We start from the raw sequence: 26,688 nt of genomic DNA on the forward strand, positions 1-26,688 counted from the left end.
AGAAATTGTGGAATGGCTTTGAACAAAATGCTGATAATATAGACAATGGAATCCAGGCTGAGGTGGTCTCAGATGAAGATGAAGAACTCATTGGGAACTGGAATAAAGATTATTTTTGCTGCAATTTAGCAAAGAGACTGGCAGCATTTTGCCCCTGCCCTAGAGATTTGTGGAACTTTGAACTTGAAGGAAATGACTTAAGGTATCTTTCAGAAACAATTTCTAAGCAGCAAAACATTCAAGAGGTGACTTCGGTGCCGTCAAACACATTTAGTTTTAAAAGGGAAATAGTGCATAAAAGCTCAGGAAATTTGCATCCTGATAATGCAACAGAAAAGAAAAACCCATTTTCTGGGGAGAAATTCAAGCCTGCTGCACAAATTTGCAGAAGTAACAAGGAGCCAAGACAATGGGGAAAATGTCCCTAGAGCATGTCAGAGATCTTCCCAGCAGCCCTTCACATCACACACCCAGAGGCCTAGGAGGAAAAAATGGTCTGTGGGCCCAGTCCAGGGCCTCCCTGCTGTGTGCAGCCTGGGGACTTGGTGCCCTGCCTCTCAGATGCTCTAGTCATGGCCAAAAGGACCTAGGTACAGCTCAAACCATGGCTTCAGAAAGTGCAAGCCCCAAGCCTCGACAGATTCCCTGTGTTTTCGAGCCTGCAGGTACACAGAAGTCAAGAATTGAGGTTTGGTAATCTCTGCCTAGATTTCAGAGGATGTATGAAACCACCTGGATGCCTAGGGCAGAAATTTGCTGTAGGGACAGGACCCTCATGCAGAGCCTCTGCTAGGGTAGTGTGGGAAAGAAATGTGGGGCTAAAGCCCCCACACAGAGTCCTTACCGGGGCACTGCCTAGTGGAGCTGTGAGAAGAGGGCCACCATTCTCCAGACCCCAGAATGGTAGATCCACTGACAGCTTGCACCTTCTGCCTGGAAAAGCAGCAGAAACTCATTGCCAACCCATGAAAGCAGTCAGGAGGGAGGCTGTACCCTGCAAAGCCACAGAGGCGGAACTGCCCAAGACCATGGGAACCCACCTCTTGCATCAGTGTGACCTGGATGTGAGACCTGGAGACAAAGGAGATCATTTTAGAGCTTTAAGATTTGACTGTCCTGCTGAATTTGGAACTTGCATGGGCCCTATAACCCCTTTGTTTTGGCCGATTTATTCCATTTGAAATGGCTGTATTTACTCAATACTTGTATCCCCATTGTATCTAGGAAGTTACTAACTTGTTTTTGATTTTACAGACCCATAGGCAGAAGGGACTTGCCTTTTCTTAGATGAGACTTTGGACTGTGGACTTTTGAGTTAATGTAGAAATGAGTTAAGGCTTTGGGGGACTGTTGGGAAGGCATGACTGGTTTTGAAATGTGAGAACATGATATTTGGGAGGGGGCAGGATGGAATAATATGGTTTGGCTGTGTCTATACCCAAATCTCATCTTAAATTATAGCTCCCATAATTCCCATATGTTGTGGGAGGAACCCAATGAAAGATGACTGAATCCTGGGGGAGATTTCCCCCATACTGTTCTTATGGTAGTGAATAAGTCTCATGAGATCTGATGGTTTTATAACAGGAAAACCCCTTTTACTTGGTTCTCATTCTCTCTCTGCTGACTGCCATGTAAGATGTCCCTTTATTCTTCTGCCATGATTTTGAGGCCTCCCCAGCCGTGTGGAACTGTAAGTCAATTAAACCTCAGTCTTGGGTATGTCTTTATTAGCATCATGAGAACAGACTAATACAGGGTGATACTACAAAAGTATTATCAAAGAAAGCATATAATAAGGAGAGTGGAGATTTGGAGAACATCCTCTTACTACTATTAGAAAAACAGCCTTTGGAAAAATAGATCAAAAGAAACCCTTGATGAAGGATGAATTTGCAGAGTCACCTGTGGAGTTCTAGTTACCCCCACACCATGGAGTTCCCTTTGAGAACTACTCTGGGAGGCTGAGCAATGACTTGGCAGAGAGAAATAACCATACACTAAATAGGGTACCTGTTGACATACACATATAAACAGCTGGGGAGTGGGGTGCGGCGGCGTGTGTGGGTGCATGTGTGCATGTGCGCCATAGACAGAGTGAAGGAAATGCCTTCTGTTTCATAACAAAGGGCTTCAAGAAAACATCTGGCCCAAGCTTATCCTAAATCCCTCCCTTCCCCTGACCCCCACCCCCAATCATAGATAAGACTGTAGGGAATTAGAAAAGCAATTTGATTAGACTCAGGCCATAAATCAGTTGAAATAAAAAAACTCCAATCAAGGATATTCTCACATTTGTTTAACATACTATTAACTCTAGCCCTACTTCATTACTAGAGAGTACGTACAGCTTCAGAAGGAAAACACACACACACATATGCACACACACAGGTGCCTTCTACAATTTCTCCATTCAAACTCAAAATATAAGAGTAAGAATAACCACAAGAGTAATTCTCTTTTAGAAATCTAAATAAATAGCAAACGAGCCTATCTCTTGTTAGCTTGTGGCATGAAGCTGTGACTCGTGTCATTAAGTAGTATTTTATGGAATCAGTATTTTATGGAGGTCTCTGAATCCATGCTGTTGAACCTCTTTTCTTGAATTAGCAAGAATTAACTGAATTAGCTGTATCAACTTGAATAAATTATAATTTAGGTCCCCAAATCTATGTATCATGCCTTCAATTTCAGGCCCAAATGTCTGGAGGCAGATGTTTGAATGGCAGCACTTCTAGAGATAAGGTTAGCGCACATGCCTGAATCTGAGAAGACTTTGGTCTTGGTGCTACGCACTTATTTCCTTTCTATTTCTCTAGTTCTATACATTTTTAAAATTTGCTTTTAAACAATTTATGCGAACTGAAGATCCTGCCGATTCTTACAGACAACACAACTCTGGAACTTAGGATGTAGTAAAGTTTAAATATAATTGGTATAGTAGTTTCTAGTGATTTCCTGACCCCAAATTGCCACATCTAGTTTTGAATTTTGCATCACAGACTTGTCCACTGGAAAGAAACAACCCAAACAATTATAACAGAGACATGAGTTCAAGTTAACATCTTAATCCTGGCTGGGCACAGTGGCTCATGCCTATAATCCCAGCACTTTGGGAGGCCGAGGCAGGTGGATCACTTGAGGTCAGGAGTTCGAGAGCAGCCTGGCCAACATGGTGAAACCCCATCTATACTAAAAATACAAAAATTAGCCAGGCGTGGTGGTAGGCACCTGTAATCCCAGCTACTTGGGAGGCTGAGACAGGAGAATCACTTGAACCCAGGAGACAGGGGTTGCAGTGAGCCAAGATCACATCACTGCACTCTAGCCTGAGCAACAAAGAGTGAAACTCTATTTTTTTTAAAAAAAAAATCTTAATCCTACAGGGTGATGCCAAAGCAATTGCCATTTTGTCAAGTCACTAGAAAAGAAAAAGTAAAAGAACCCCTCTAATGACATTTTGACAAAAGACTGCCACAAGAAAACATTTTTCCCCCCAAACAGAAAAGCATAAGATAGAAATACCACAATGTCCTGAAAATCACTATTTAGGCAAGATTGAAACATCACATGACCAAGAAAGCAAAACAATCTGTGGAGCCACCCCTACAAAATTACTGTAATCTCAATAGTCCTTATCCTAGCATTGCTAAGATATAAAATGCATAAAATATCCAGTGATGACAGCCCTGATGGACAGATAGCAACAAAATACCTGTCTGAAGAACTCCTCCAGAAGTGACATTGTCCAGCGATGATGGAGGTCCCATGCTTTTGCTGGATGGCTAATATCTGCTGTATGCAGCATAAGGGATAAGGCTTTCGGCTTTTCAATGCTGTAAACCAAAAGCACCCAAACACATGATGACCACACTCTTCAAAATCTCAATAAGAGGTTTTTTTTTAAGTTATTAATTTTTAAATGTATGTCATTCTTCCATCTCAAACCCCACTTCAGCTAAATTGAGGAAAAGGCATCACTTCATCCTACAACTGGGATACTCATTAACTTGGTATCTATATTTACTGAATTGGACTCTCTGAACTCCAATCCATTTCTAGAATGACTGCATCCTTCAAAAAGACAACAAGAATCCAAGAGTCACTGACTTTTATTTGTTGCTTCTGCACTGGGGATCTCTGTGGAGACAACTGATACTGCCTCTATTCTTTCTTTCAACTCTGATGAGAACATACCTCATTAAGATAGGTAAAACTTTTATGCTTCTCCTTCAAACATCACCATCATATGAGAACACTCAATAAAGTTGTGTTGAAGGAGATGCTCTTTAAAGGGATCACCACGTGGACAAGGACCCATCCAAACACAAGCACAAGCCACAAGCACACTTACGCTTCTGGCTGCTGCAAAGCAGTCTTCATTGCTTTGATTTGTTGGAAGTGACAAGACATATCTGTGGCCATCACCATCTCAATTACCAAGGTTCGAAACTCCCTATTGGAGACAACCATGGAGAGAAAAAGGATAGAAGTCAAAATGGAAAGTAAAAATCCGTTAATGTTTTGGCCACTGCTAATCAAAATCAGTTAACTATTTTTGACATTTCTAATCTAATTTAGGTCTTTAAGATGGGCTTTTAAAATAAGGAATAAATAAAAGTTAAGGATTAAGGAAATAATTACGAATGTGATACATGGAATATACACATTGTTTGGAAAATTAACTCACAGGAAAAAATTCAATGAAACTGAAAAGTGTATTAATATGCTCTTTTCTCCAAATGAATTCAGAGGTTTTAGAAAGAATTAACTTGAAAATAATCCTAGGAGGTAGATTGATCATCTATATCACATTGGATATAGGTATTCCATTTTTTCAAACCCCAAATACCTTGATTTTTTAGTAGAGTTTTAGGTAGACAGAAAAATTGAGTTCCCATATAACCTCTCTTCCTGCACAGTTTTCTTATTTTTAAAGTCTTGTGTTAATGTGGTGCATTTGTTACAATTAGTGAACCAATATTGATACATTATGTTAACTATAGTCCACAGTTTACATTAAGGTTCATTGGGCATGTTGCACAGTTCTACCAGTTTTGACAAATGCATAGTACCATGTGTCCACCATTACAGTATCCACACAGAGTAGATTCAGCACCCTAAAATCCCCTGTGCTCCTTTGATTCACCCCTCTCTCTTTTCCCTTGACCACTGCCAATCGCTGATATTTTTACTGTCTCTTAACAACTTTTTTGAGGTACAATTTACATAGAATAAATTGCTTACAATTTGTATAAATTGCACAATTTAATGAGTTTAACAGTTGAATAAGTTTTTGAATATACCACTGTAATCATGATACCAAATATTTCCATCACCTTCAACTTAGCCCCAGGCAAAGTTTGATCTGGCTTATGTCTATCTAGAATAGTTTGAATTTTCTAGCTTTATATATATGTATATAAACCATATACATATACATTTAATATATATTTCAAATATTTAATATATATTTCTATATATAATATATACACATATTTATATACATACTTCATACATATATACACATTTATCATATACACACATGTAGACATACATATATACATACATATGTACTATATATTTAAAATGTGTATTTACATATGTCTACACATATGTACATTATAAATGTGTGTATGATATATACACATATTATTTTAAAATATAATAGATAATACATATATACACATACATACACATTATACAGTAACATAGATACTATACACGTTTCTATATGTGTGTGTCTATATATATATATATATATATATAGACACACACACATATACATATAATACAAAATGTACTGTTCCTTTACTGAGCATAATGATTTACAATTCGTCTATATAGTAGTTCATCAATAGTTCATTTTTTCTTATTACTGAGTGGTATTCTATCATATCAGCATACCACAATCTGTTATCCATTTACCAGCTAAGGAACATTGGAGTTATTAGATTCTAGTTTGGGGCTACAGTGCTATTGTGAATAAAGCTACCATGGGTATTCATACATAAATCTTTGTGTAGACATATATGTTTTTATTTCTCTGGGGCAAAAACCTAGAAGTAGAATGGCTGGTTTATAAGATAGCTGCATGTTTATCTTTATAAGAAACTGCCAGCTGGGCATGGTGGCTCACACCTGTAATCCCAACACTTTGGGAGGCTGAGGCGGGTAGATAATCTGAGGTCAGGAGTACGAGATCAGCCTGACCAATATGGTGAAACCCCATCTCTACTAAAAATACAAAAATAATCCAGTTGTGGTGGTGTGCACGTGTAGTCTCAGCTACTGTAGAGGCTGAGACAGTATAATTGCTTAAACCCTGGAGGCGGAGGTGGCAATGAACTGAAATTGTGCTACTGCATTCCAGCCTGAGTGACACAGTGAGACTCCATCAAAAGAAGAAAGAGAGAAAGAGAGAGAGAGAGAGTGAGGGAAGGAGGGAGGGAAGGAAGGAAGGGGAAGAGAGAAAAAAAGGGGGAGAAAGAGAGAAACTGTCAAATATTTTTCAAAGTGGTTGTTTCACTTTACATTTGATCACTAGTGTATAACATTTTCAGTTTTTCTTTGCCTATTCTAATCAATCTTCAATTTCAGCCATTCTTCTTATGGATATGTAGTGGTATCTCATTGTGGTTTTAATTTACATGTCTTTGATGACTATGTCAGGCACATTTTAATGTACTTATATTCCATTTGTATTTATTTTTCAGGGAAATGTGTTTCAAGCCTTGCTCATTTTAAAATTGAATTGTTTTCTTATTATTGTTATAAAAGTACCTTACACATTTTGGATTCAAACCTATGTAAAATATATGTGTTGTGAATAATTTCTCCAATTTCTTGTCTTGCTTTTTTTTTTTTTTTAAACAATGTCTTCCAGAGAGCAAAAGATTTTAATTTTTACGAAGTTCAATTTATCACTTAAAAAACTGCTTCAAGCTTTTTCTGTCCTGTCTGAGAAACCTCCACCTACTTCCAAGGATTTCGCTGTTTTCCTCTACAAGTCTTGCCATTTTAGCTTTTACATTTAGGTCTATAACCAATTTGAGTTATTTTTTGGGGATGGTATACGGTAAGGGTCAAAGTTATTTTTTCCCATTGTTTCAAAACCATTTATTGAAAATATTTTCTTTCCCCCATTGAATTAATTTGGCACCTTTGTCCCAAATAAATTGATGAGTCAATTTCAAAACCCTCAATTCAGTCCCATAGATATGTATGTCCTTCTTATACCAATGAAATGCTGCCTTGAATACTGTAACTTAAGTATGCTTTGAAATCAAGACATATGAGTCCTCTAACCTTGTTCTTCATTTAAAAAGTATTTTATTTGCATTTCTATATAAAGTCTATAATAATCATGGCAATTTCCAACATAATTCTGCTAGAATTTTGATTAGAATTGTATTGAAACAGTAAATAAAGTTTGGAAGATTTGACATCTTTACAATATCAGGTGTTCCACTACATGATGACAGTATATCTCTCAATGTATTTAGGTCTTCTATAATCAGCAATATTATGTTATCTTCAGTGAAAATGAGTTGCATTTGTTTTTGAAAGCTACTACTAAATATTTTATATGTTTTGTGTTATTGTAAAAAATTATTTCATTTTCCAATGGTTTCCTGCTAATCTCTCTCTCCTCCTCCGTCTCTCTCTCTCTCTCTCTCTCTCTATATATATATATATATATATATATATGTATATGCGCACATATGTATATGCATATATATAATGTTTTTTACATTAACCATGTATTCTGTGGCCTTATAAAATTCATTACCATTTCTAATAGCTCCTTTACAGATCCTTAGGATTTTCTACTTAGATAATCATGTCATTTGCTATTAACATCTTAACAATGTTGATGAAAGTAAAATCAAGCATCCTTGTCTTGCTCCCAGTCTTAGGGAAAAAGCATTCAGTATTTCATCATTAAGCTTAATGTTAGTTATAGATTTTTCACACACGCCCTTTTTCTAGTTGAGGACAATCCCTTCTGTTTCTGGCTTGCCTAGAGTTTTTATCATGCATGAGTGTTGAATTTTGTCAAATACTTGTTATACATGTATTAAAAGGACTTATGATTTTCTGTTTGTTTTTAAATATGGTGAATTCTTTTAATTAATTTTGAATGCTAAATTAATCTTGCATTCTTGTGATAAGCCCAATATATGACTCCAGATTATCGAGAGAAACCAACAGGATATATACATACACAGAAAGAGATTTATTGTAGGGAAGTGGCTCAAAACCTTGTTATGAACGTTGACAAGTCTGAAGATCTGCAGGGTAAATCAGCAAGCTGGAGATCTAGGACATTCAAAGTTGTACTTCCTACTTGAAGGCTGACAGCTAATAGGCAGAAATAATTCTCTCTTACTTGGGAGGGGATCAGTCTTTTTGTTCTAGTTAGGCCTTCAACTGGTTGAATGAGGTCCACTCATGTTAGGAAGGGCAATCTGCTTTACTGAGTCTACCCTCTTACATGTTAATCTTATCCAAAAATGCCCTCACAGAAACAACAGAATAATGTTTCACTAAATATCTGGGCACACTGAGGCCCAGGTGAGTTGACACATAAAATTAGCTATCACAAATGATATATAATCTTTTTAGTATATTGCTATATTCAATTAATATCTTACTGAAGACTGTTACAACTATGTTCATAAATTAGTCTTTAATATTCCTTTTAATGATTTTTTTGCCAGAATATGGTATCAAAATTATGTTTTATAAAATAAATTATATAGTATTTCTGCCTTCTCTAAATAAATTTGCATAAGATTAGTATTATCTCTTCTTTGCATATTTGATAGAGTTCACCAGTTAAATTATCCAAGGTTGAATATTTCTTTGTGGGAATATTTTCGATGACAAGTCGATTTTTTAACAGACATAGAATTGTTCAGACTTTCTATTTCATCTTATGTGAATTTTAAGTTGTATTTTGCAAGGAATTTATTCACTTCATCAAAATTGTCAAATTTGTTGAGATAAAGTTGTTTGTAACATTTTCTTATGTATTTCATATAAATAGAATCTAATATTGGTACTTGTGGTCTCTTTTTTATTCGCCAGTCTAGGTAGAAGGTTGTCAATCATGCTGCCCTTTTCAAAGAACCAGCTTTAGCTTTGTTTTTTTTTTTCCCCCTATTTTATTGATTTTCCTCTTATCATTATTAATTTCTTCTTTCTATCTACTTTGAATTTACATTACTCTTTTTTTCCAGCTTCCTGAAGTCATTGTGTTTGGCACTTTCTTCTTTCCTACTATGAACATTTATAGCTGTAAATTTCCTCTAGGCACTGTTTTAACAGTATTGCACACATTTAATATATTGCATTTTCTTTCTTTTCTTTTTTTAAAGACGGGGTTTCACCGTGTTGGTCAGGCTCATCTTGAAGTCCCGAACTCAGGTAATCCACCTGCCTTGGCCTCCAAAGTGCTTGGATTATAGGCGTGAGCCACCATGCCCGGCCATATTGCATTTTCATTCTTGATAAATTTGAAATGTTTCCTCTGATTACTTTTTGATCACAAATTATTTAGAAGAGTGTTGTTTAATTTTCAAATACGTGAGGTTTTCAAATATACAAGGTTTTTCTAGGTATCTTATTCTTATTGATTTCTAATTTAAATCCTAATGGATTTACATCCTTTAGCCTTAATAGGCTAAAAAACATACTCTTCAAGCTTATAATATTTTTAAATTATTAAAACATTTTAAAATGTCTCAACACGTTTAATTGAAAAGAATGTATATGCTGCAGTTGTTAGGTGGTGCTCTATAAATAATAATTAGGGCAAAGTAGTTGATGTTCAAATCCTTTTAGGTCCTTACTAATATTTTTGTCCATTTTTTCTATCAACTGCTAAGGCAAGAATGTTACAATCTCCTATGATTGCGAAAATATATATTTCTCCTTTTTCTCCTATCAAATTTTACATTTTGGAGGTTTACAGTTACCTAATATTTATGACTGTTGTATCTTTCTGATGACATTCTTATTGTCAGAAAAATCTTTCTCTTTCACAATATCCTTTCCCTTACAGTTAATTTTACCTAATATTAATATCACCATTGCATTCTACTTATTCTTACTGTTTGGTATATCTTACATACTTTTACTTTGAATGTTTTTGTGTATTTATATTTAAAGTGTATCTTTTGTACAACTGCAATTGGAGTTTGCCTTTTGTCAATTCTACTAATCTTTTCCTTTTAAGTAGAATGTTTTGTCCTTTAACATTTAATGTAATTATTAATACAGTTGCATTTGGGTCTAGCATGTTATTATTTGTTTTCTGATTATCACCTTTACTTTTTTCCCTTTGTAATAACTTTTCTGCTTGGGATTTTTTTTTGTATTATTTATGTTTTAAAATTAATTTTAATTTATCCATTGTAAATGGTCAATTTAAATTTACCTATTGATAAATAGGTAAACTTTACTAATTTTTAGCTATTATTGTTAATTTTTTTAGTGGTTGCTTGGGGATTATAACATACATCTTTAATTTTCTGTCTATTGCATAACTTTATGTAACATGTAAAAATCCTGCAACAGTATAAGGACATTTACTAACACCAGCTAGTCTTTATGTTATCATTGTCACATGTATTACACCTCACATATAAACCCCATGAGACGGTGTCATAATTTTTATTTTAAATGGACATATGCACAATTTAAATTAATGAAGAAAAATAGTCTTTCATATTTACCCAAGATATTTATTTCATTCTTTCCTAAAAGTCTAATTTCACTGTATCATGTTCCCTCCAATAAATCTTTAGATTAAGCAAAATTTTAATAAACCATATTTGAAACTACCTTAAAGAAAGCCTTAAAGAAATTTCTTTAGCATTCCTTATAATGTTGGTGACATATTCCTGTTGTTTTATATTATCTGAAAATATTTTTATTTCATCTTCGTTCTTGAAGTATGTGCTCACAGGATACAGCATCCTGTGTTGTTTTTTCCTTTTAGTACTTGAAATAAATTATCCCATTGTTTTCAGGCCTCCTTAGTTTTGGATGAATAGTCTACTGTAATTCAAATTGTTCTTTTAAGTGTAATTTGCCATTTTTGTTTAATTTTATCTTTGCCTCTTAGCAATTTGACTATAATATGTGCCTAGGTATGCTTTTCATCAAATTGATCCTGTTTTAGGCTTTCTGAGTCTCTTGAATCTGAATCTGTATATTTATATGTTTGGCAATATTTGGAGACCATTCAGTCATTATTTCTTCAAATTATTTTTCTTCCCCATTCTCTCTTTTTCCCTACTTATGAGATTCAAATCGTCCTTATGTTTTCTCATATAAAATTATCCCACAGGTCTCTTAACATTCTACTCACTTTAAAACATCTCTTTCCTTTTACTTTTTGAAATTGAATAATTTCCAACTTTGAAATTTGAAAAATCAGCTTTTAAAAGCCACTGATTCTTTCTTCTGTCTTCTCTATCCTGCACTAAGCCTATGTAGCAAATTTTAAATTTAGATATTTTATTTCTCAGTTTTAATATTTGGTTTTCATTTATATGTTCATTTTACTTGTAAATTTTGTATTTTATTCATTACAAGCACGTTTTTCTTTATCTCACTGAGCATAGAAATAATAATTGTTTTAAAAGTCCAAAGTCCTCATCTGATAATTCTAACAATAGTTTATCCTAGAGCATGTATCTATTGATTGTCTCTTCCCTTGCTAAGAAATCACATTTTCCTGATCTTTGTATGTCACTTATAATGCTGAACATTATGGACATAAATTATAGGTAATCTGGGTTCTGTTATATTGCTCTGAAGATTGTTGATGTTTTATTTTAGCAGGAAATTAACCTGTTTATCCTCAAAATACAAGCTCTGTATAGGTTCAGTAAGCAATACATTAGCTCATATTATTACATTCAGTGTACTCCATGTATGTATAGCTTAAGAATCAGCCAGAGACTTGGACAGAGGTTATACACATCATTTTAGTTTCTCATTATTTGTGGCTCTCTTTTCTGGGGTTATGTCTTACCCTCCAGACTCCAACTTTGATTTCTCTGATCAAAAGATGACAAAAATTCTAATTAAAAATATATTAAATTTTAAACATATAAAACTATATATAGACAGTTTTAACCAACAAGTTGTTGCCTAGACTGAGACATCCTGCATAGTAACAGGACAAAAATGTTGGCCAGGCATAGTGGCTCACGCCTGTAATCCCAGCTCTTTGGGAGGCCAAGGCGAGTGGATCACCTGAGGTCAGGAGTTTAAGATCAGCCTGGCTAACATGGTGAAACCCCGTCTCTACTAAAAAAAATACAAAAATTAGCTGGGTGCAGTGGTAGGCACCTGTAATCCCAGCTACTTGGGAGGCTGAGGCAGGAGAATTGCTTGAACCCAGAAGGTGGAGGTTGCAGTGAGCTGAGATTATGCCATTGCACTCCAGCCTGGGAGAAAGGTTGTCTCACCAAAAAAAAAAAAAAAAAGTCAAACTCACCTCATCCTGTCACATTCTCTAAATTTTCTCAGCTCCTTAAAACCTACCTGACTTTGTTTACCTTCCAGAACCGTCAAGTCATTCTTTTATTTTTTAATTGTCCATGGTTTATAGTTGTTATTTACATGTGGATTGATTTATTAACAGTTTATTTGGCTTGCCAAAAGTAGAACTCCATGTTATTCCACTTCAAAATATAATAAATATCTGATAACACATTCATTTACAAAGGTCCTCCCAAGTCTACTGTACTCATATTGAAAAAGAACCTATCATCTATTAAAATTACTTTCATAGAAAGACATAAGATACATATGTTATATTTGTGTTAATGGGCTTAACTGAGAGCCCTAGATAATAAATTAATATGTTATTTATGAGAGAATATGTTATTTATATGACAATACCAAGTCTCGTGGCACTGTATTTAAAAATTAATAGAATATAACAAAATAAAACAGTATTTTTGAAACAATCCTTAAATGAAAATATAGTACAACACTAAAGCTATGTATTTTAAGTTTAAAAATTCATCAATTATAATCTTTGGTTAACTTATAGAATCCCCCAAAATAGAGAATAGAAACAAAACACAGAGCTATGAGATATAAATATAAAGAAGTTTCCACCATATCAGCGTGTTCCAATACATGAGCTATTCCACGATTTTATTCTCTCTTTGATATAATATTTATGTTTTACTTTATCTTCAAAATAATAAAGCTAATGCTGAAACACAAATATACAAAGATAGCACATAAATAGATTTCAACAACTTGTATTTTCAAGTTACTATTTTGGCCATTTTTTTAAATTGCATTTTAGGTTTTGGGGTACATGTGAAGAACATGCAAGATTGCTGCATAGGTACACACATGGCAGTGTGGTTTGCTGTATTTTGGCCATTTTTTATACTACATTCACCTGTGTTTGCTAAATCACTAATTTTATAACTTGTTTGATCAGAGGCAATATTCAAATTATTCACAACTGGTATTTCACAAATACCCACTTATAAGAATAAGCACTAAGGATGAACAGGAACTATATTCGCATTGATATACAGCAATGCATTCCAGTGTGAATTAACATGTTCTGTTTTATTCCAGGTGATTATGGGTTTAGATCCTGCCTATGCCAGCCTTGCTACCCTAATTGTAGATTGAAAGAATGAACGAGACTTATAATTATAGTAGAGTGGAAATACAAATAATACAGCTAAGTTTTTGACAAAATTGTAGCTAAGCAGAAGTAGAAAATGTGTAAGAAAAATATGTATAACAGAGGTAGCATATATATGTTTTGAAAATACATTAGGCAATTATGCAAATTTTGGAGCACATTAATAGATTGACAGAGTATCACCCTGTTACCCAGGCTGGAGTGCAGTGGCATGATCTCATCTCACTGCAACCTTTACTTCCCAGGTTCAAGTGATTCTTCTGTCTCAGCCTCCCGAGTAGATGGGACTACAGGCATGCACTAACCATGCCCAGCTAATTTTTTTTAACGTTTAGTAGAAATGGGGTTTCACCATGTTGGTCAGGCTTGTCTCAAACTCCTGAACTCAAACAATCCACCAGCCTTGGCCTCCCAAAGTGCTAGGATTACAGACATGAACCACTGCACCCTGCCACCTTTTATCATTTTTATTAAAAAATTTTTTTATTATACTTTAAGTTTTGGGATACAGGTGCAGAACACACAGTTTTGTTACATAGGTATACATGTGACATGGTGGTTTCCTGAACTTATCAACCCATCATCTACATTAGGTATTTCTCTTAATACTATTCCTCCCCTAGGCGCCACCTGCCAACAGGCCCCAGTGTGTGATTTTCCCCTCCCTGTGTCTATGTGTTTTCATTGGCCAACTCTCACTTATGAGTGAGAACATGCAGTGTTTGGTTTTCTGTTCCTGTCATAGTTTGTTGAGAATGATGGTTTCCAGCTTCATCCATGACCCTGCAAAGAACATGAACTTATCCTTTCTTATGGTTGTATAGTATTCCATGGTGTATATGTGCCACATTTTCTTTATCTGGTCTATCACTGATGCACATTTGGGTTGGTTCCAAGTCTTTGGTATTGTTAATAGTGTTGCAATAAACATACATGTGCATATGTCTTTATAGTAGAATGATTTACAATCCTTTGGGTATATACCCAGTAATGGGATTGCTGAGTCAACTGATATTTCTGGTTCTAGATCCTTGAGGAATCGCCACACTGTCTTCACTTCACAATGGGTGAACTAATTTACAGTCCCACCAACAGTGTAAAAGCATTCCTATCTCTCCACATTCTCTCCAGTATGTTGTTTCCTTACATTTTAATAATCACCATTCTAACTAGCATGAGACAGTATTTCAATGTGGTTTTGATTTGCATTTCTTTAATGACCTGTAATGATGAGCTTTTTTTCATATGTGTCTTGGCCGCATAGATGTCTTCTTTTGAGAAGTGTCTGTTCATATCCTTTGCCCACTTTTTGATGGGTTTGTTTGTGTTTTTTTTCTTGTAAATTTATTTAAGTTCCTTGTAGATTTTGGATGTTAGCCCTTATACTCATGGATAGGAAGAATCAATATCGTGAAAATGGCCATACTGCCCAAAGTAATTAATATATTCAGTGCTATCCCCATCGAACTACTACTGACTTTCTTCACAGAATTAGAAAAAACTACTTTAAATTTCATATGAAACCAAAAAAGAGTTCATATATCCAAGACAATCCTAAGCAAAACAACAAAGCTGGAGGCATCATGCTGCCTGGCTTCAAACTATTCTACAAGGCTACAGTAACCAAAACAGCATGGTATTGGTACCAAAACAGATAATGTAGACCAATAGAACAGAACAGACACCTCAGAAATAATGCCACGCATCTACAACCATGTAATCTTCAACAAACCTGACAAAAACAAGCAATGGGGAAAGGATTCCCTATTTAATAAATGGTGTTGGGAAAATTGGCTAGCTATATGCAGAAAACTGAAACTGGACTCCTTTCTTACACCTTATACAAAAATTAACTCAAGATGGATTAAAGACTTAAATGTAAGACCTAAAAACCATAAAAATCCTAGAAAAAAAACCTAAGCAATGCCATTCAGGACATAGGCATGGGCAAGGACTTCATGACTAAAACATCAAAAGCAATGGCAACAAAAGCCAAAATAGACAAATGGGATCTAATTAAACTAAAGAGCTTCTGCACAGCAAAAGAAACTATCATCAGAATGAACAGGCAACTTACAGAAGGGGAGAAAAATTTTGCAATCTAACATTTTATTATAACTTTTACAAACAGTTACATTGGATAGAGAGTTCCTTCTTTCCTGAAGTTATGCAATGATTAATCGAATTGCTCTGCATTTTTTCAGATGCTGGCTGAGTCTAGCATATTTGAATAAAATTTAAGTCAAATATTCCCATATGTTTTAATAAACTAAAGCTACATGGAAATACTTAGCCACTCTTAACAAAAATCAGCCTCTCAGATTTATTGTTCAGTATAGCTTATCTCTGAATCCTTGAAAAATGGTGAGCACATACTCAATAAACAGCGGATTATTTAATTAAAATATAAAAATTATTTGAGTCACAATGGATTCAGAATTTTTTTAAGGATTTAGATGATCTCTGCCTTTAGGGTTTGAAGTACCTTAACCTGTATTTATAGCTACAATAATTTATAGGCTTGCTATATATGACATAATGTGTGCTAAGCATTTTAAAATGATTATGTCATCTATTATAATCTATTCTCACTGCAAAATAAATGTTATTATTTTTGAGAAATTAAATTTTTTAAAGATGTAAAGATATTGAGTCACTTGCTTAATATTATACAGCTAGTAAGTGACTGAGTCCATATTCAAAACACAGGTATTTGCCTAAATCCTGACACACAATGTCTGTCATTCATGCAACAGCATTAAATGTCCATAATTGTTTTAAGTGTCAAATAATTTCCTTAGAAAATGTCAAAAGATTGTCAAGAAGTCCAAATCCAATATAGGGTGAAAAACACATGCTATTAAATAAAAGATAAAATTGAGATTTAAGGAATTCAGGTAAAAGCAGCACAAGTTTCCTAAGGTTAAACAAAAGCAAATATATTCAAAGTGTCCTCAGTTGAACACTGCTGGAAGTGATTTTTCAAACTTTCTTCTTTGAGAATTTTTAGGACAATATTGAATTTTTTGACTCAAACTGGTTCCAATTTCCAATTCATCAATAAAAAGCAATGTAAGGAGGACAAAATAAAGTAGTTGGAACCTAATCTTAATATTCTGTAGTCTTTATTTATAAATATTTGAATATCTGCATAAAGAAAAAAGAAATAAGATATACACACATACACAAAGAAAGGGTGAGAGTGAGAGAAAGAGAAAGCAACACTAACAAACATTTTAAGCAAGGTGTTATTTTATTAAAAACAGCCTATTTCATCTATCTTCAAAGTTCCTTCTCTGGCCTCCAAATCTTTCTTGTCTCACCCTTACCTCCAGTCATCCTTTGAGAGGTTAATCAAAATATTCATTTCCTCATCATCTTGCAGAAGGCGGTAGGCTGCACTTAAATGGTGATTCTCCAGTACAGATCTGTCATTGTACAGAATAGCTGGATCAGACCTGAACAGAAAGCCAAGCGAAATTCAGAATGTTAAATAGCTAAGATTTATTTGGGTAACTCTAACAGGCTAGAATGCACCATCATCTTTCCCATGTTTAGAAATTATCTGTGTCCCCATGCCATTTATGTGAACCAAAAGCTCAATCACTACAAATCATCAATAGATGAATGTAGGGTATTTCACTCTCAGTACATGTGTGGGCAGGAAGGATGTGACATCCAGCCTGAGAACTCTCTAAAAACTGTTTTACGAGCAGATCTCAATTATATATTAGTGGCAAAGGTTTCTGTTGGTTTGTTTTTTTAAAATATGTGCCATGTCAAGCTTCTTTATATTTTCTGGAATGACTTTTTCTTACATCTTATTTTACTCGAGGAATGCACTGGTTTACTTATTTTATTTGTAATTTTCAGAACACATATCACCTAGTGGGTACTATCTGCAAGTTGCCTCTGATAGTGGCTTGATATTAAAGTTTTCCCATGCAAAAGCCACATGTGGAAAATTGAGAATAAAGAATATAAAGATTGTAATGTCAGCTTTTAGTCCCTATCTCATACTATAGTTGAATGTCACTAAACATAGGACTGTATATGATTTTAAGATCTTTAATTTAGTGAAAGCTTAGATTATTGGTTTCTCACCAATGAAGCTAAGTTCCAGAGACTTAAAAGAACTTGTTAGAGGTCTTCGGTGGCCACGTGGCAGGGCTGGGATGAAGGCAAGATCTTCTGACAGTTGGGCCAGTGCTTCCACCTGCCATTGGCCAAACTTTGGGCTGTATCTATCATACCTTGAAACTATTAGGCTTAACATTTTATTCATCAAAGGATTAAGGGCCTGCTCACAGACTGTTTTCTGAGCAGAGATCACACAAGCTGAGATGCTTTAGATAAAATTCTGTTGAACAAGGCCAATGTTTAAATTTCATTCCAAACCAAGCTTAACTGAACACATTGGAATTTTCCCACTCCTAGGGAGATAACACTGAACATGCAAATCCGAAGGTGAAAGATTTGCTGTTACATCTGTTGAGTAAGTTAGATACCAACTCATATCTATTTTATGACACTCTTTTCTAACTCCTGTAATTAAGCCATTCTTCTCTGAGTTATGACTGGTTTTGATACTGGTCTTCAGACAAGACCCACATACAGATGTTCAACGCACCTCACTTCCATGGACAGGTGCTATTCATCACAGTCTCTGTCCTCAGAGCAAAGGTTCCATCCACAGACACATATTAAACAGAGCTACTCTACAGAATTCCCTGTATTAAAGACCTTGGAACAGAACCACACAAAGCTGCTTTTCTGCAGCTTAGACTAAGTGAGGAGGCATGAAGGTGGAACTGAAGCAAGTAGCGGAAGTTCTTTTGTCTGCTTCCATTCAATTAAAATTTCCCTTCTGAACCGAGATCAGACAATATTGTCTTCTATGTGTATGCTATAATTAAGCGTTGAGTTCATAAAATACATGTAGATTGACTTAATGAACACAAACCTACCTAGAGTGTGCACCTGCTTTTTCAAGAGAAATCAGCAAGTATTTATTTGGTGTTAAACTCTCATCCCTCCCTGCTATATTCTTTCTCTTTGACTTACTACCTTTCCCCGTATCCTAGTTCCTTTTGATTACTATATCAAGGATAATTAACTAACGCTACTGTTAGCTTCTCTCCAGTTCCACATTATTGTCTTAAGAGAGGTCAAGTTCTTAGGCTAAGAGAGGGCAAAGAAGGTTTTATGCTAAGTAGAAATGACGATTGACTGGTGCTATTGCCTGGAATTCTGTGCTGGAGGAATACTAAGAACAACACCACAGTTTAGTAAGAGAAAGTAGCGAAATCAATTAACAATGTCTGTTATAGGTCAGGAGGTTCAGAGTGGGGCACTTAGACCCATATTTACTGTCGCCAATGGGGAGGTTTGTGTTTACCCGTGCAGTTCATTAGGAAGGATGTACAGGTGGCTCACAGTGAAGGTGGCCTACAGGAGACAATCTTACTCCTGGGGCCCTATGCCAAGGAGTAATGCAAGCACTAAACAGAGCAGAGATGAAATTAGAGAGGATGAGAAGAGATCTCATCAGAATCCCAGAGATCAGAGGGTAAGATTGCTCAATGTTGTTAATGTCAACAAAAACACTCTAAGCCTCAGTGTCCTTATTCGTTTCCTTTACGTCATCTGGGCCTTTTTGTAAGCTGCCCCGTTTCCTGTTAGAAATAGGTAAAGCATGCATAGAACATAACCAAATAGCAAACATTAGAATAGAGAAAGAAAGGATATCTATATGAGAACTGAACAAAATAGGAGAATTCGGAGCAGATGGCTTCTTAAACTCTAAGTCTTGATTGAAGCTAACCAGACTGATCTCTTGTTTAGAGGTCCATGATTTCCGAAACTCACAATAGGAAAACTACACAAAAGAAAGGTAACTAACACCTTTTTGACTTCTAAAACTGTCTCTCTGATCCCTCTTGCCTCTTTTCCAAACATTTCAACACCCTCACCGAGTCTGAATGTGGAAATTGTTGGTGGTTCCGGTATGCTCGTAGTCGTGGATAGCAGCTGAGAAGATTATAGCAAAGATCTCCAGCTCTGTCAGCCAGTTCTGAAAGGAGATTACAGAGCAATCAGATAATCTGTTTCTGTTTTCTTCTCAAAGTCTTCAACTTGCTGACAACACACCCACAGTGCTGCCGTTCTACCCTGCAGCTGGTAAGCTATTGCCAAACACAAGTTCTGAGAGACAGAAATAAGTTATTTTCCTGTGAAGAGACTTGGAGACTTGTGATTTGAAAACAATGTGTTCAGTAAGGTTGAATAAGCTAACTAGTAGTTTTATCTTTTTCAAGAAATCAAAGAGAAGGCACATGAAGACTTGAAAAGCCCTCATTGCATCCTCCCCCAATCTACAAATAAGGTTCCTAGGTACACACACACACACACACACACACACACGATTAGAAATTTTGATGCAATACCAAGAATGAAGAGTAATAGAAAACCTAACATCTGATTATAGGAGGAATATCCACTATGAGGTGGGTAGAGACAGATGAAGAAATACTTGGTTTTCTGGTCTATGCATGCTGATGATATTTGAAAAGACTTCTTCCCATCCACACCATCAACATCGGCTGTGGATCAGTGGTTCACAAAATGTGTTCCTTGGACAAGCAGATGGTGTCACCTGGGAGCTTGTTAGAAATGCTGGCAAATTCTTCAGCCCCACCCCAATCCCACTGGATCAGAAACTCTAGGTTGTGGCCCAGCAATCTGTACTTTACCAAGCCATCTAGATAGTTCTGATTCACATTGGAGTTTGGAAACTACTGCTGTGTTTCAAGCTTCCTTAACTGACTTCTATTTAATGGACTCTGGATTTACTTGCTATCGTTTCTGTAAACCATCCTGGCCAATGCCCACCCAACAGAATATGCCTGACTCAGGCCGCCTTTTCATAAACTTTGCTCACTTTTGTTACTAGTTAAATTTGTGCTTATGTGATTCAGTATGGTTTATTATAAACTGCATTTTGATAAATTGCACTTGTTATTATAATTCTGTAACTAAATATAACACAAACCAATAAAATATGAACACAACATTGGAGTTGTTATTTCTATAGAACCCACGTTTAATGCTTTGGACCGTCACTAAAAGAACTGCTGTCAAAATACAGGTGACAGCTGTGAACGAGCAGAAAACATTTGTAAAACGTTAGAGAGCTTCTGTACTGTTTGCTTCATGCACATCTTTAAGTTCCCATTTCGCTTTAAAGAGATGAGACTAGAAACCTTAGATAGGGGCAGGGTTGATGTAAGACAAACGTGAGTATCCAAATTGGTGAACTCATAAAAGACCTCGGGTCTGAATTAAAGATTAGTGCATAAAATAGATTCAAATGATTTAAGTTAATGAAAAATGAGTTAAAATGAACATTTAAGTGTTTATAATTCCCCACTTTAGCCATATATTTCAATTAACTACCAATTTTGGAGAATTATTGCCTTCTTTGAAAATTGGTGAGGGAAAATAAACAGACGATATAGAACTTGCGAAAAAGATTTCAGAGTTGGGGGAAAATGAGCATAAACATAACTCAGGAAAAAAGAAACCACTATGCTTTTGAAAATGATTTGAAACAGAATACAGGAATGTCAGGAAGCTTCCTGGCATCTTCAATAATATGCTCAAAAATGCAAACTGAGGTACATGGAATGGAAAGTCAAAGAGAAAGCAGACTAAGATGAAAATCAACAAAATGAGATTAAAAAAAGATGGGCAAGATAAGAAAAGATTACAAGAAAATAGAAGCTGCAAAACCTATTGTAAAGGCAGCAAAGAGCCTCCTCATCAGCCTCCTCATGGTCTCGGGGGCCCACATGTGGCAGGCATTATGTATGCTAGGTGCTTTTATATAGAAACTCATGTAACTCTCACAACTCCGTAATCACAGGTACTGCTGTTATTCCCACTTGACAGGTGAGGAAGTAAGCCGAGGCGGGAGTGTTCAGGATTTACCCAAGGTCACATAACCCAGTCATGCAACAAACCATACACCATGCCTCCAGAATTCTCACTCATAATCTTAAATTGTATTTCCTTTGGGTTATTGTTCATGTGTTTGTTCAATTTTGCATAAAATTACATAGGCATAATTTTATATTGCATGTTTTTGTTATCCATATCTATATTATACATAGAGATTTTTTTTTTCCCATTTGACATTGTCTTTTTCTTCCCCAACATTTTGTCCCCACCCATCTGTCCCTGGCTCCCTCTACCCCCTCTCCCACATATATCTCTTATTCTAAGGACATGTAAAGTTAATTCCACATTTTAAAATAAGATTACGAATGGGAGGCAGCGTAACATCTAAACAAGTCCTAGTCACAGAACATCAGCCCAGCCAGCAGACATCTAAATAACAGTATAATTACAGTTCTCACATTACAACTATCAGTGATGCTTCCTTCCCTCCTTACTCAAGTAATTGAACAAAATTCTCTCTTAGGTAGAACCTACTTTTAATAAACCCAAAACAATGAATGATTAAACAGGCATGCAACAACAACAAAAAGAAAAAAAGAAACAAAGCCATCATCTTTAAAACTCATTTTAACAACCTAGTTTTTCAAAAAACACCATGCATGTTTAGAATCGGTTATATTGCTTTGGGAATAAGAAGGAAGACAAGAGGTATCTGGTAAAGAAAAGGAAAGAAAAAACATAAAAAGCTTCACAGAGGAGAGAAATTTGAGGAGAGATGTTTAAGGTGGGCCTTGAAAACTGGACAGAGAAAGAAATGAAGGTTGGCATTTTCAGAAGAATGAACTAAGGGAGGAAGTCCTGGCAGCAAAAGCATGTTCGTCTCAGGTAAGAAAACGATGCCCTTGACTGGAGCAGGAGTTAAGGCTGATTGAGGCCCTGGGAGGTCAGGCATCAGAAAACAGAGTGAGTGAGGAATGTAAACCAGATTCAGCCGGCAGTGAAGTTCACACGCAAGAGAGTCATGTAATCAGCTCATAACTTCAGGAAGGATATTTGGACAGGAGGAGAGAAGGGAGATAAAAAATAGTTTTTTGTTTTTGTTTTTGTTTTTTTAAAGAGAGAGTCTCACTCTGTTGTCGAGGCTGGAGTGCAGTGGTGTGATCTTGGATCAGTGCAACCTCTGCTCCCAGGGCTCAAGCAACACTCCCACCTCAGCCTCCCAAGTAAGGGCTGGGACCACAGGCATGCACCTCCATGCCCAGCATTTTTTTTTTTTTTGTATTTTTAGTACAGACGGGGGTCTCACCATGTTGCCCAGGCTGGTCCCTCATTTCTGAGCTGCCCATCTGGGCCTCCCAAAGTGCTGGGATTATAGGCATGGGCCACTGTGCCTGGCTAGAAGCAGTATTTTTGGATTGAAAAGTTCATAAAGAATGTACAGTGTGGAGATAGAAGCCATATGACTTAGCAATTATCTGAATTTTGGGAGTGGTGGGAGGACCAGATGTGGTTGCAGCTGAGGAGAACAATACATTAGATGACCTCAACACCCCTGGCCTCAATGAGTGGCTAACAAACCCTTCTGTTGGTATTAGATAGCATCACTAACAGAAACAGAGAAAGTGGGAGAAGCTATTTGAAGGAAATTGGGCTTCATATTTTAATATAGCTCAGATTTCCTTGCCTCTTCCAAATTAATTACTGTGAGCCCAAAAGTTTTGTGTCAATCCATAAGAAGTCAGAAATTAAAGTCCCACTGGTATTTTATTCCAGAACTACCTATTGGTGACAAGGTACAAGCCACAGATGCTATCAGTATTTTTCTATCCACAAAATGAGCGTCACAACTAATTCATGTCAAAGGATGCTTTGACAACTGGTAATGCGGGACCGTAAGTTTTGCTGTATATGACTCAGGAAAGCAAACCACATGTTCCTGCATATAGGGGAAGATGAAGAGACATGGGATACAACAGACTAGATGAAACATGAAGGAAAAGGACATGGCCAACATTTCTCACTGTTAGAGGAGACATTACTAGCAAGTTGGGACTTTTCTATGTGAATGATAGAGTTTCCTTAGTAGTGTTAGTTTTCCATGCTACCTTAACAAATGCTCACAGTCTTAGAGGCTTAAAGAACACTTCCAGGCTGCACACAGTGGCTCATGCCTGTAATCCCACCACTTTGGGAGGCTGAGGTGGCCTGATCACCTGAGGTCAGGAGTTCGAGACCAACCTGGCCAACATTGTGAAACCCGGGTGGTGGTGGGTGCCAGTAATCCCAGCTACTCCTGAGGCTGAGGCAGGAGAATAGCTTGAACCTGGGAGGCAGAGGTTGCAGTGAGTCGAGATCGCACCATCGCACTTCAGCCTGGGTGACAGAGGGAGACTTCCTCTGTCTCAAAAAAAAAAAAAAAAAGAGAACACTTCTGTTTATTGGCACACAGTTCTTCTGGTCAGAAGCCCAGTGTGGATGGGTTCTCTGGTCAGGGTATCCCTAGGCTGACATCAAGGTTTAGACAGGGTTGCATTCCTTTCTGGTGGCTCTGGGGGAAAATCTGCTTCCAAGAGTATTCAGGGCATTGGCAGAACTCATTTCCTTTTCCACAGTTTCCCTCTTCACCTTAAAGCTGGCAATGACTGTTGGGACCCTCTCACACTTCAAAACTCTGACTTTTGCCATATCTTCCTGACTTTCATGAACCTGTGTGATTACATTGGGCCCACCTGGAAAATCCAGGCTAATCTCCCTATTTAAGGTCTTCTGATTGTTAACCTTAATTACATCTGCATAATCCCTTTTATAATCCAATGTAACATATTAATAAACACATGTGACACCAGAGAACAAAAGTCACAGGAGCCAAAGTTTTACCAATTACAATCCCTAATAAAATTATTTGGCACTCTTCAAACAAGATGTCATTTTGATATCCTTAGTCTTTCCTGTATTAATATGGTAATATCATAAACAACAAGAACAAAAATCAAGATACATAGCTTCTCCTTTCCGAAAATAAAATAGACGAAGGGAAAATTACTGGCACCTTGTTTGACAAAAGCATTGAAAATGGAGGTAGTTTTGGAGTTTGAAATCTTTTCACCTAAATCAAAAGTATACTAGAGCTTAAAGTCTGATTAACATCTATTCAATCAATAGATAACTCTTCAATCTATTTCTGTCTAAGAATTTTCTCTTGGAAATGAACAAAATAATTCTGAAAAGATCCAAGTATCTTTTAGGCACTTAAGTTAAACAATAATGAGTAATACAAACAGATCACAATGTTTTACATTCACGAAGTACTACTGTTGATGTTGAAGCCCAGACACCACTTTATCAATGGGATGTTTTGATTCCCTATGTGTCTTACAATTTATAACACTGAAATGATTAAAAGCATTTTCTCCCTTTTGGTTTGTAATGAAAGGTTAGAATAACAATATGCTCTCCATTCATCAGAATGCTCCCACTGTTTTTGTAAGCTCACAATGAAAGAAGTTTGTTTTTAGCTGTATTTCAAAGAGAGAGTAGGTAGGAAATAGTTTCTATATTTAAGAATCACTCTAAATATGGCCTGAATTGATCATGGAAATTCAACGGCAAATGGAAAATGAGCTCATTTAAGAACTGCATGCAGTAAATCATGATCACTGTCTGCTATGATACATTTATGTTAATGATAATTTGTATTAGCATAAACGCTGGGTGTTTTTGGTGAGAGCTGAAGAAGCTGTGCATGATTCACTTTTACGTCCCCAGAGTATACTCTGCACAATAGTTATGTTGAATAGATGAGTTCAAAGTGCATTTTTGCATCCTCTTTCATCCTCACCTCAATAGCTGGAAGTGCATGTGAGGATACTGTGAGGATACTGAGATGTGAGAATATAAGAGGCTCTTTTCTTTTTTTTAAATTGTTTTGCCAATTGCATATGGTAGAAGCATGCCTAAGATTGAATTGCATGGCCTCCGAAGTCAGAGCTGGGACCAAATCCTGGCTCCCATACTGAACTCAGTCGTTTGGGCTGCTATAACTAAATCACAGAGGCTGGGTGGCTTAAACAACAGAAATTTATTTTCTCACGGTTCTGGAGGAGAGACATCCAAGATCAAGATGTCAGCAGGACTGTTTTCTCCTGAGACCTCTCTCCTTGCCTTACAGATGGCCATATTCTCTCTGTGTCCTCACAATGGACTCTTCTCCCTGCGAGTGCATGTCTATGTCCTAATCTCCTCTTTGTGTGAGAACACCAGTCATATTGGATTAAAGCCCATTTATATAACCTCATTTTACCTTAATACCTCTTCAAAGGTCATCTCTCCAAATACAGTCCTATTCCAAGATCCTGAGTGCTAGGACTTCAATATACGAATTGATGAGAAACACAGTTTAGCACATATAGCTACTTTATAATAGAATAATTTTAATTTCTATGAATTAGAGATTTCTCTTCTTTAAAATAAGGATAATATTACTTGCGAATCACTGTGGATTCCCCACTGTTGATTGTAATGGGAATCACTGTTGATTTTGTTTGGGATGGCAATGTATCAGACTTCCCTCTGTATTGCAGTGGCCATGAGCCACAGTTCTGGCCAATAAAACAGAAGGAAAGTTGCTGGATTGGATTTCTGGATAGTGGACAGATTTATTTGATTTGCAACTTTGGTGCTTTGTATGCTCCCTCATCTTCTTACCTGGATTTGCAAAGGTACATCAGCCACTTTACAAGCATAAGGACAAGAGCTACAGTCAAAAGAGGTAGGAAGGACACTGAGAAGGCTGTTGCTGATGAAAAGTTGTCATGCCCTCCCTGGATGTGTCTTTGGACAGACCACACAAATGCAGAGGACACCCATACTCCTGACCTATCCAACCCACCTGGACATTCACTTACAAATATGTTCCAACAACCAAACTTCACTAGACATTTTGAGGGAAAAAAGCCAATAGTATAAGAAGATTCTCATAAACAAATATCATATTTCCCATGAGTTAAAAGATACAATTCTATTTTTTAAAA

The 26,688-nt window shown here is 36.3% G+C and overlaps 1 protein-coding gene across 10 annotated transcripts in view; it reads right to left on the reverse strand.

Annotated features, from left to right (window-relative positions):
• The window catches only part of PDE1C (phosphodiesterase 1C), a 572,342-nt gene that overhangs the window by 100,305 nt on the left and 445,349 nt on the right, over window positions 1–26,688 (reverse strand). For all 10 annotated transcript variants that reach the window (XR_012512203.1, XR_012512204.1, XR_012512205.1 and 7 more), the window contains 4 exons: window positions 19,672–19,772; window positions 17,029–17,157; window positions 4,355–4,456; window positions 3,716–3,836 (listed from right to left, as the gene is read on the reverse strand). Coding sequence is in view for 7 of the 10 variants with exons in the window: in XM_074379661.1 (XP_074235762.1) it covers window positions 3,716–3,836; window positions 4,355–4,456; window positions 17,029–17,157; window positions 19,672–19,772 (453 nt within the window). In the remaining 3 variants the exon portion in view is untranslated. The remainder of the gene's footprint in view (window positions 1–3,715; window positions 3,837–4,354; window positions 4,457–17,028; window positions 17,158–19,671; window positions 19,773–26,688) is intronic.

Source organism: Saimiri boliviensis, chromosome 10 (assembly GCF_048565385.1).
Source record: "Saimiri boliviensis isolate mSaiBol1 chromosome 10, mSaiBol1.pri, whole genome shotgun sequence".
Taxonomy (NCBI): Eukaryota; Metazoa; Chordata; class Mammalia; order Primates; family Cebidae; genus Saimiri; species Saimiri boliviensis.